The 11,622-nt window shown below is 42.6% G+C and overlaps 2 protein-coding genes across 3 annotated transcripts in view; one reads left to right on the top strand and one right to left on the bottom strand.

Moving 5' to 3' along the window:
• Positions 1–71: 71 nt before the first annotated feature.
• Positions 72–8,487, bottom strand: LOC110988765 (uncharacterized). Its single transcript, XM_022252563.2, has 6 exons — positions 6,804–8,487; positions 5,873–5,978; positions 5,235–5,375; positions 2,122–2,220; positions 1,587–1,678; positions 72–580 (listed from the first exon to the last, which is right to left on the bottom strand). The coding sequence occupies exons 1-6, from the start codon at positions 8,205–8,207 to the stop codon at positions 380–382; spliced, it is 2,043 nt and encodes a 680-aa protein (XP_022108255.2). The 5' UTR covers positions 8,208–8,487; the 3' UTR covers positions 72–379.
• Positions 8,488–11,055: 2,568 nt separating this feature from the next.
• LOC110988774 (guanylate cyclase soluble subunit beta-2-like) overlaps positions 11,056–11,622 on the top strand; it is an 85,940-nt gene continuing 85,373 nt past the window's right edge. The window contains exon 1 of one of the 2 annotated variants that reach the window (XM_087145665.1): positions 11,056–11,079. The gene's annotated coding sequence lies outside the window, so the exon portion shown is untranslated. Of the gene's footprint in view, positions 11,080–11,108; positions 11,368–11,622 lie in introns of those variants that run through there. The other variant, XM_022252593.2, reaches the window with a different exon arrangement.

Raw genomic sequence — 11,622 nt, 5'->3', positions numbered from 1 at the left:
TGATGCGTACACTTGCAAGATAAACTGCTTAAACTTCCATTGGTCAGAAGTAAATTAGTTGTGTTATGTGCTTCAACATATCTCCGCAAGTCAGCATAATCTTCAAATGAAATTGTAAGAGTAAGTGGAAAACGCCATGGGTTTTATTTGATTCCAACTCACTGATTTCTGACAATTACCTGGGGTCAAAATGAATGCTACATGTACGTTTGAGTTGCGGGAGGGAGGATTGGAGGGGGCGAAAGTTTATTTTTGAGCAATAAAAAAGAACATGAAAAAGGACACCCTATTCTTCATTATCTCTGCACTACATGTATAGGTTCACTGAAAAAGGTCACGTTTGTGCTAACAACCCCCCCTCCCCCGCCGATCTCCCCCCTCACTCCTTCCAGTCGGGTTCCACGTCGTCTTGGATACGGTACTGGATGCGGCCGGTCGAGGTCTGCTCGTACATGTGGGTGTAGCGTACTTCATGCAGCCCAGGGTCGTTCATGATGTTCGACTGCTCCGAGATGGGCTGTATGATCTGCTCGAAGTTCTCGCGGCCGGTCAGCCAGTACGTTGTCATAACACCTTTGCCCTGCGATGTAAACAGACGCACCAGGTGCATTCAGGGGCAAATCTAGGATTTTCCAAAAGTGGGGGGACGGGGGCTTGAATGAAAGCAGCAATGGTAAAATGCCTGCGAGCGCGTAGCGCAAAGCCCTTACGTCGTGAGGCCGGGGCATTCGTCTCTTGTGCAATTTCACGCAGTATGACCCCTTTATTCTTCTCCATCCATCCTTTTTTATTATTTTTGGGGGGAGGGAGAAAAAAGGGGGCGCACCCCCAGCCCCCTCCCCCGATCAACCCCTTGGATTGCTTTGAAATTTGCGCCTCCCGCTGAAATCAGAAAAAGTACTGTTCAATATCTATGTAGAGTTGCCCAAGAAGGATTTGGTATGTACAAAAATGCAGTCAGGTGAGATTTGGGACGAAAAAGGGTGACTTTCTTCGAATCCACCAGAGCGTGAGAAAACACAACATATCCATGGCGCATCTGGCATACAGATTGTTGACTACGTTTATAACTGAACGTTACGCTTGAAAACACAGCTTGGCTCGGGAGAAATGTGTGTTGTTTGTTTGTTTGCTGTTTTTGTAAGTCTCCACACGCCTTGGGTTCCAACTGAAAAGTAAAGCAAAGTTTAATTCTAATCAAACGACTTGTATTCATCTGGTTTGTTATCTTGATCGTTGGCACGTCAGGTTTCCATTCTGGATTGAGCAACTTTCTCCACTGTCCATGAATGAAAGCTGAAACTTTTTTCTGAGCACTTTAACTGGTTTATTGGAACGATAATCGCAATTAAAACTCGATTTACAGAAAGGCTTGAGCCGTAGAAATGATGCGTGGCGACGGTGATAGTTAAAGGGAATATCGGAATCTGCCTTTTCTGGTCAAGAGTTACTAGCTTGCTGTAGAAAAACGAAATCTTCCGATAATATCACTGGGATTTTTGTGGGAGGTATGTGTGTTGGGCAGAGCGCACCTGTTAACGCCCGATCTCCACTCGTACTCTCGTAAATCTGTCATCTGCACTCACCTTAATCTCAATCTCTCCGCGTCGAATCAGCATGAATCCGCCGATATCTTGCAAGGCCAGGTAGGTTTCACTAGTCACGTGAATGCGTCCGGCTGACAGGAAAGGTATGGCAGAAGAAATCATGTCATTTGACGCGTGGGATTGGAGTTTCAGTTTGAGAAAATTGTACCAACAAGTGTGCAACTGTGCTTCTGTGACTATCGATATGCTCCTTCATGTTGGCACAACACTCTCAAACCGCTTCCATTAATCTCGAAGAGAGGGAAGTGAAAAATTTAAAGGAGCATTTAAGAAAATTGAAGTGCTCATTCCCCTGATAGCTAAATTCATTGCAACTTTACAAAATGTAATGACATTTTCTTTGATTCACAGTGCAATCAGAATGCTGCAATAAAAGTCCATTTTAAGGGCTGCATGATATTGAAATCGTAAATATGCCGGCAGTAAGTCGGCAAACCATCAATTGCTTTTCTTTTTTCTACTTCATGTAAATCCTCCTTCATGTCAAACAACTGTGTTAGCACTAAAGACGTACGTAGCCCTGATGTCTGCATCCGAGAAGCAGTATTGACCGTATCTCCAAAAAGACAGTAACGAGGCATCTTGATCCCAACCACGCCCGCAACCACTGGACCTGTATAGAGATTCAGATTAAATTTGATTGTCAGTCGATTATTCGATTTCCAAGCGTTAGAGTTCTGAGGTGAGTGCGAGCTATCCGTGGGACCTGTAGAAGCTGTGTCTATATTTATGTAGATGTTCTTTACGAGGAACGACTCTGTATAGGTGACATTTCAATCAAGCGAATATTAATAAAATGGCCAGTATTTCCTCAAGGAGAGAGTGAATTTGATGGCTAATCGAGTATAACAAAACCAGACATGGTTTGCCATACTGTATGTGTTGAGATAACATAGGCTGGCCCTGCATGAGACAATGCAGTCATAAAGTCCGTACCTGTTGTTGGGGCCGACATCAAAATCAAGTCGTTTAATGTTCAATAAACTTAGTATGACAGACAGCAAGCCGTATACATGGAAAATTACAAGCTCGGGCCTAAAAGACTTTTATTATTTTTTTTATTATATTTGATGGACACTGAATCAAGGACGCAACATACGAACCAGACACGACTTAGGCCTAATGGTTTTGAGACAATTGTCATGCCGTCCCTGAGTCAATGCCTGCTCAGGAAGATCATGAACAGCAACCTGTACCTGGAAAATTGCAACCTCGGGCCTGAAAGAAACAGTGCAAATGCAACTTACGTCCACCTCTGATGAATAACTACATATACAGGGTACTTGAACAAAGATGTACTGTGTTTTGCGCTGTTCGTTAATGGTGGAAACAGCCTTAAACAATTTCGGTGGATGCATCCCGTCAGATACACACACGAAAAGACTTTAACAGTTGTCTTTTCCACTAAAATATTGTGATTTTTCCATAAAAGTGGAGAACGTCCAAAAACTTTAGTGTCACCGTTGGTTCGAACAGATTCACTGGCAAACATTGAGGCACTTTACCATGGATGCTAATGCGTCCTTAGTAAATTTCAATTGAAAATTGTCAAAACAAGTCGACATTGCGCTCGTCGTTTCTAGAATCTAGGTTAGTTTAATAGTTTCGCACTTCTCTGATTGTGACAAAACGATTTTAACTCAAAGGTGTGATATTACATGGGAAAACTGCAGTTCATAGCTGACACTGTGCGATGTTTGATGGGGACTTAACCAATTTAAGATGCTGTTTTACACTGTGGTGTATTGAAGCAACTTCTCGAATTCTTAAATCAAATTGTTTTTAATGGTTAATTTAAATCAGACTCGTTGAGGAGTTGTGAAAATGGCAAAACCGTCTCTGTTTTCTCTTTCAGTGTTGGTGTGGTTTTTATCATCGTCTTTGTCATTGTGGTGATTGTTGCTGTTATGGTCCCTACTGTCGATGTTGATGTTCTTGTCCTTAATAATGATCTGTGTTCCTTTTAACTCTGCTATTATTTAAATTCTTGGGTATGCTCAAGCTTTTTCTTGGGAAATTATAAAGTGAAATGTGGGATTTGTATTGGAAGTTCAGGCACCATTGGGGTTGAGATGAACTTTGGGGGTTTATTTTCCTTTAGTATTTTTGGTCATTGTAAATACGTCGATGTATTTTAAGAATATTCTTGGTATTTGAACTATTTTTGGTTGTATTTGATTTTTACCTATGTCGACTTGATGCAATTCTATCTTCGATTGTCACATCTTGTCTTAACAATAATCTACCTACCTACCAACCGACCGGTTTACCTGTTTTCAACTGATTTGTAACTTTTTCAAGTATTTCATGATCAAATGACAAACTTTACACTTCTGATGTAGAGTATCGGTAAGTGTTATAGGTCCACCCGTGTAATAAGCAATTTACATGTAGGTTGACAGGGGTTTGAGGTTCAGTCAAGCCACTTGTTTAAAATTTGACGCAGGAATGAAATAATTCATAAACATGATTACACTTTACTAGTGAAAAAGTCCACCTTTAAGTTTACCCCAGTAAAGTGTAAGTGCAACTACATGTATGCATTGTTTTAATCAACTTTGACTTTTCTCTATTTCATTGGGATTAGAATTGCTAGTCAATACGCAGTGAAACCAAAATCAGCAGTAAGAATTTTTTTCAGTAATGAGAGTATAATCAAGTTGAGTCATTACTCTAGTAACCACCAAGAAACTGGATCACAAACAGACCTAACATATGTAAAGCATTTCAAAAAGGGGTCTCAAGATTGTAAAAGGCTCAAGTTTACTGCGTACATACCAAACACAAAAGCTAAACAAAAACCACGGACACATTTAGGAGCAATTTGTGTGCAAAGCATCCTCTTCATTTTGGCTCACAATTTAGAAAACAATACGATTTAAGTTTCAAAGAATCTGATTACATTAATGTTAAAAATTCAATTTTTATTGAAACATATTTAAAAAATTGCCAACCCTGCCTGCGAGAGAATGACCTCGAAAGGTTGATCGAATTTTACCCAATACGACTTTGTATCAGTTAAGCCGTCCCACGTTGGAATTTTGTGGTGTAGGCCTACATCTTACACCACTCTTTTTGCTGCGTATCGGTGAGCCTGCACTGTTAAAACAAGTGTTAACGTTTTGACGCCTTTTAAACGCCCTCCTGGCAGTGTGAATGTGTTGTGGTTTTAATCATCCAAAGCCAAACACATTGTGTTATTATTATTTTTTTAACACCACGTGTTGATGTGTTAATTTATTTAGACACAATAACAGTTTAGGGTGTTAATAACAGGACATATGTTTCTCGAGTGGTAACACTTTCGGAACACCGTCTGAACACACATATGTTTCCAAAAAGGAGTTTATTTTAATCTAAACGGTCACATCTTTGCAATGGACGCAAAGACGCGTATATAATGGGCGTTGGTTTTTATAGTGTTGAGGTTTCTCCCGAATAAAAACGTTCGTTGAAAACCCACCTCGTCAACCCCCTAGCATTACTCGATCTCGATCATCCCCAAACTGGTTCGCTCTACCCATAAGCTGGTTCTTGTGTCAGTGAACCAGTGTCGGATCGCTAATCGCAATCCGGATCCCGCACGAAACAAACCGGCTCTAGTTTTCCTCTAGTGATCCGATTTACCTGTGTGGATACCGATCCGTATCTTGATCTTCATGTTCTCTCTATGGGGAACCTCAAGGAAGCTGACTTGGTGGAGTAAGTCCAAGGCCACGGTGGCCAGCTCAGTGACGTGTTCTCCCCCCACCATTCGGCTTGGCAAACCTGTCAACAAAGAAAGCAAACATATTTAGGCCCATTTGGATATGTCTTCCGACAATGCTTCTTCGATTCGGGTCTGTGGACACTGGAATAGAATTTACTGCTCTAGTTAGCTTGTCCGTAACGAATCCTATCCTTGTTTACATGAAGACTACTCGACGGGATTCGTCTGTCGAGTAGTTGAGGTAAATGGAAAGACCAGAATACAGCGAGTGCAGTACAGCCTGACGAATACGAATTGTGTTTTCGTATTCTTTGCCTCTGCATTCTCGCGCGTTGTATTTTGGGTTTATTCCTAAATATTCATCTCATCCTTTTCCAAAGAATTGTCTTAAAGGAAGTCGTTATTGCAGTGCGCGCCGGTAAATTACCTGATCGACCAGTAGCGTGCCCTGACTTTCCGGAATGCGTGCGCGCGCGCGACATGTTGAAGAGCTTGCACCTGAGGGTAGTACCATCGCATGACGTCTCTTTTGATAAGTCTATTATGTTTATCATACCAGCAGCCAGCATGTAGGTCTCGTTGACAGTCTCCACCTTGTACACTTTGTAATGTTCGATGCGGGAGTCGAAGACGAGATACAGCCCATTAAGCATTTCAACAACCTGGGAGTGACATTTACAAAATAAAAATAACAGCGGGAGTTTCCAGTTCACAAATGTTTAAACACCACATGTAAGACCACTTGTCCGACTAAGTTAACGCTATCTGAGATAGGTGGGTTTATCGTTGTAGAGATATCACCACCGTCTCCACGAAGAGAGACAAGTGCCCCAAATCGTGAGTTTTTTTCACATTTCTGTTTTTCTGTAGCAAAATCAGCAAGGCTAACTGCTGCCTGCAAGGTGGTGTAATCATTTTTACCAAATCTACTCCAATCAGCCAAATCACGATAATCGTAATGGGCAAAATGCAGCTTACTCTACGTTTACCGTTTTCACGAAGAGAGAAAGTAGCCCTGCATAGATGGAACATTACCAAGGGCAAAACCATAGGCAAAATCCAGTTTACAGACAAAAGTGATTCAGGCTATGTATAATTTGCACCTAGCACTCGCCAATACGGACCGTTTTCACGAGGACGCAAAATGCACACGAAATCCAGCGTTTTCACAAACCGACAAATTTGTTTGTTTACAAAAATAAACAATTTTAGGCCTAATTGATTCCTAAATGATGTTGTGGGTTCTGTGTCATTTAAGATCTGATCCCTTCTTGAAAATGGTGACGATATCTTTGTAAAATGACATGGTAAGAATCCTTAGCGCCATATCAGACATTTACCCAGCAATATTAATAGCCTCATTGTCGTGGTTACTTTTTATGTAACCCGAAGAGAGAGGATACAAGAGAAAAAAGGTAGTAATGCAGAATTTTGGGACTTTACCATAAGGCCTCTTAATGATGTACATGTAATTGACTGAAAGTTACCTGCATAGGTGAGCTGACAGCACAGAGGTGGTTGAATCCTACGATGTCCGAGAAGAGCACCGAAGCGCTTGCGTATGACTCGGCTTTGACGTCCTTCTTGAGAACCAGTTGTTCAGCAACGGTTGGAGGCAACATGGAGTACAGTAACCAGTTGGATCGCTTCTTCTCCTTGTTCAAGGCCTTGGTCTGGGCTGCTAGAGTCAGGGCGTAGTTTTGGATATCAGAGGTCAGAGACCAGATGGCTCGGAGTGTCAGAGGGCACATGACGATGACGATGACCACCAGAAGGATGCTAACGGCGATGGCCTCCGTGTCTTGTTCCAAGTCGTTCTCCAGCAGGAGCAGGATCTCGTTGGCCATATTCTTTTGAACGTTCTCCAAGATGTTGATATAGACAGTCATGCTGTCGAACCACACTGTTGCATGCTTGAAGTTTGGCTCGATCTGGGACGCGTGGTTGACCAGTATAGTCTTCCTCATCATATCGATGGTCGCTGTGAAGTTGTCGGACATCCCGACCACGTGCTTGTCGAAGAATTTGGTGATGAGTGATGAGTATTTCTTGGACGCCTCATAGTGCCAGATGCCCAAGTTGTATTTTTCGATGTACCAGACGTAGTCTTCGTGCCTTTCGAACCCTCCAAGTGTGAAGAAAACGGAGCCGAGAGTACGCTCGATACCCGTCTCGACGTTGCTGACAATCAGCAACTGGTACGCTACCAGCACCTGCCAGAGACCATTGCCTTCCGAATTGCCGATGCTTTCATACAGCCAGTCGATAAAGATCTGGAGTATATCCGTGTAGAAGTTGACTTCGTCGTAGACGGCAGTGTCGGAGCGGGTGACAGACTTGCGGTGCTCGACCAGGTGCATCTTGAAGTCACTTTTCCGCTGGAAGAAAGGCAGCTCGTTCAGGATGCTGGTCTCCACCGGCCAGTCTTGCAGCTCGTCGATGGCTTCGTCGGTCTCTGGGTAGATTTCCGTAAGGAACTTGATATCCTGGGGGCCGATGACGCTGACGTACAGCGCCGTCATGTCGCGCTCCCTCTGCAAGCGGCTCAGCAGGACCCCAATGTCCCGGCTGAATCGGATTACGTTGCGGATCTCGATGTCCACGCCGTTGCTCTGCGCGATGGCCTGCAGATCCAAAACAGCCAGCACGGCCAGCGAGACGATTGGCACGAGGACGAGTAGGAGAATCTTGGCCAACTGAATGCGCTTCCCCTTGATTGTCAGTGGGTTCTCACGACATTTACTGACGTCGTTGGAATGGAGCAGCAGCTTGCGGACTGACTGGTCTAGCATAGACAACGAACCAAAAGATGAAATGGATGCTGTCATCTGAGGCTGATCTCTGACCATCTTGTCCAGTAATGCATTGGTGTTTTCAGTTCCTGACTCCATTTGCAATAGGATCCAGCAAAACTCTGGTTAAATCTTAAGCCAGGATCGATTCGGTGAGAACACATTCAGCCACGGGACTTTTGTCTGGAGTGACTGTATCATCAGATGATGTCTTCCTAGCTGTTGATATCACTCGCCAATGTTATGTAACTACAAATGCGTCACTGGTCAGTTTGCACCGACTAATACTCAGTATGGGGCTTGTTTGAGGTTTCTCTTATGTCCTCATTTACGGCAGATGTAGCCTGGCGTCTGTCTCATTAAGCGAAATCATACAGCTTCTTGTTTGGAGACTGTTCACGCTGTCCCATTGCCCTGCATCCTAAGGACGTTTCAGCATAATTTGGTTTAGGGTCTGTGTCATGTAACATTCAAAGAGAGGGTAAATCCCGTCAAACAGACAGGACACTATTTAAACCTGAGATATCTTTAAGACAAATGTGAACGTGGATAAGCCACAAGAAGACATTTTTATTTATGAGTAAATTTACGTAGTTTGCTAGTGTTAAATAACCCCCAAAAAGTATACCTGAAATATGTCAAAGCAAGCCTGGAGAAAAGATACGCGATGAACTAAGTTGTCGATATTGCATTGAAGTGATTGCTAGAGGATTTTATTCTGTTTGGGGTTCTATGAAAATGACATAGAGTTTGAAGAAAATGCTATGTTAAAGGATCCATTCAATAAATTTCTCTTAGACTTACTTTTTATGTTCTTACTCAACGTGTGGAAACTGTTTAAAATCGTTTTGCAGTTAAGCGTACTGAAACGTGCACTGTTTTAAACATTAAAATTGTTGAAGCTTTTCTGGACAAGTGAGAGCTCTATTGCTAATGTAAATAAGGGAAAACATTGTTCAGTTGACATGTTTTCATGTTCAAAAATGAATCCCAAATTACTTTTTGAAAACATTTCTTTCAGAAGCTTGCTGGATTATTATTGGTCTCGAGCTGGACCAAAGAGGGCGCGATTCTCCTATGAACAGAGGCTCCCTTGATAGGAACCACTGATCTCTATTACAAGGAATTTATAATGAAGACCAATGGTAGGAACCTTATTTTCGCTGGTTCACGAACAGCATAGTCTTGCCTCAAGACTGGTTTGGGTGTTTTGGCAGGGACATCGTGCATATCAAATAGTAGTACCAATAGAGGGAGCTGCATTCACAAGAAACGAACTGCAGAACCAGGCTGGCAGGATTATTGCGCCCTCTACTGGTACTGCTTTTCGGCTATTTTCGCCAGCGCATATTACCTGCACGGTACACCGGCCAAAACAGTAAAACCGGTCTTGGGGCAAGACTACCAATGGCCATCCATTGCGTTCACGTCGCTACCAACAAAATGAACACTTCTAACTAGCATGGCTCTTCTCTAAACTGATAGAAAAATCTAACAAAACTCCAACAGTGTTTTATGCACTAGTCAATTCAACATTGAGGTATTGTGAATGACAACATGGTTTAGCTAATGAATACACATACTGTCCACATAAAAACCAGAAAATGCTTATTGTTTGGGGTGGCATTACAGTTTTGCTCATGAGTATGCAAATTTGCAGAGGGATGAATTGCAAAAAGTTCCAAAAAACTTACCAAAAAAATCAAAACGAAAATTGAAAATAAGTTAAAAGAAGCCTAAAGGTGCAATTTCAATGTTTGTAGTAAAATAATTGTATTAGATGATCCTTATAGAGTTCAGTTCATCCTTTTTGTGTTTTGTTTTTCAAAATGGAATCGAAGTTATAATGAGCCCCAAGGTGGACTGAGAGATTGCACTATATTCTTAGCAACAGAGGCCACTTTGGTGCGCAAACGACTGGGATTAATGCACGCCTTACAAAATGAGCACTCCCGACCAACATGGATCTTATCAACCAATGCTTCTGCTCAAGGCAGATAAGGCGTCAAGAGGTTGCTTTTGAAGCTCACAGCAGGAAGATTGCGCTTTAGAAGAAAGTTCACTCGAATTGTTTTGATCTCTGAGCCCTTACACTGCGGCATTGTAAAGCTGTCTGGTGTGATAGTGAGTTCCTTGATGCCTTACGGTATGCGTTACACTTAAAGCACCATCAGTGCAGCCGGACTGACAGAAGCGCATCATAAGCGAATGTATAGAGTCTTATTGCAACAGCATGGAACGTGCACCTGTATTACACTCAATTACTGAGACCTTATTTAAATTTTACGAACTGTGAAGAAAAATGTTCTCATGCCTGTCTGACAATCAATAAAACTGACATTGATTTTTTGGTGGTTCTCCCCTAAAAGGTTTTCCTGAAGTTAAATGACTCCTTAATGCAATTTGAGTCTTGGAAATGTTTACAGCCATCTAAAGACTCGTTCCGTGGCGCGTAACTCTATCCTTGGGTTTTTTGTTGAGCTGAGGTTGTTTACCATGTAGCAGTTTGTCCAAGAGGAAAGTCATCTGATATCAGCTTTAGACCAGACGCGAATAGTGTGACACAGTCAGTATAAAAGGAACACACCGTACCCATTCAACATTTCTCTTCACCTCTCTCCGGTGAAGTTGATGACATGATTCATGTCGTTCTCATGAGTCTGCAAGGGGCTTTTTGCAGAAAGGACAACTACCCGTTGCTGTTTCATGTATGAGTGCCAACGAGTGCTCGTGCATATTGAATACGTGCGCTTTTCCCATTGATTAGGGCCGCGCCAGTTTGTTATAGCATCCATCGGTCGTTGGCTCCAACGACAAGTAGAGGTGTGCCAAGCAGATTGATTTACTGATCACTTCATTCACCTTAAACAGCAACATGACCATAAATCTTGGCTGATAGCCCATTGGCGAAGACTGATTGCTGGTAGGCACCGTGATACCAGGGACCCGACAACCACTGAGCGTACGTTTGGTAAGTCAAATAGTGCATACTTCTAGCGAGTGAAGCAGCACCTTGCCTGCTACTTATTCATTATTTTAAGGTCTCCTCACAACGCCAATGCACGGGTGGTATTCTACACTGAATTGGATCTGATATTGTCATTCCCTTACGCCATTTTTAAACTGTCTGTGAACGATTCTCCACCATTCTGGGGATGCTTAATACAGTTATAGCCAAATATCTTATTAATGCCATCCCAGCTATCCAAAGAGTCACCATTGTTGAGTTCGAAGAGCCTGACCTGGGTCTCGGCGGGAGGTAAGCTTAACCGTCAAAGCAAACCGTTTTAGCTCACCTGCAGCGCAATTTGCAATTCATTTTTGGGAGGGGGGCAAACAGTCTTCCTTGCTAAAGAAAATGGTCGTTTAAATGTCCCTGCGCGGCGCCAAACGGTTCCGTGTTCAGGCGCAATGTCATAATTCGCGTTTTTAAGCTTAAAAAATGGATAGACATTCCACGAGGAACCATGTTAAATTGTGATCCCCGAATCCGTTTTATAAATTGTAAAGTGTT

Source organism: Acanthaster planci, linkage group LG14 (genome assembly GCF_054643075.1).
Source record: "Acanthaster planci isolate LZ-2023a linkage group LG14, COTS_SCS, whole genome shotgun sequence".
NCBI lineage: Eukaryota > Metazoa > Echinodermata > Asteroidea > Valvatida > Acanthasteridae > Acanthaster > Acanthaster planci.
Note: the sequence above shows the minus strand (reverse complement) of the source record. Positions and strands in the feature narration are given on the sequence as shown.

What these genes read in the sequence shown, in the direction of transcription:
- LOC110988765 (XM_022252563.2), bottom strand. Translation starts at nt 8,207, where the DNA reads ATGGAGTCAGGAACTGAAAACACCAATGCATTACTGGACAAGATGGTC. An exon ending in CTGTCAGCTCACCTATGCAG is followed by an intron (nt 5,979 to 6,803) that starts GTAACTTTCAGT and finishes TGTCACTCCCAG; the next exon opens with GTTGTTGAAATGCTTAATGG. An exon ending in ACGGATCGGTATCCACACAG is followed by an intron (nt 2,221 to 5,234) that starts GTAAATCGGATC and finishes ATCTCTATACAG; the next exon opens with GTCCAGTGGTTGCGGGCGTG.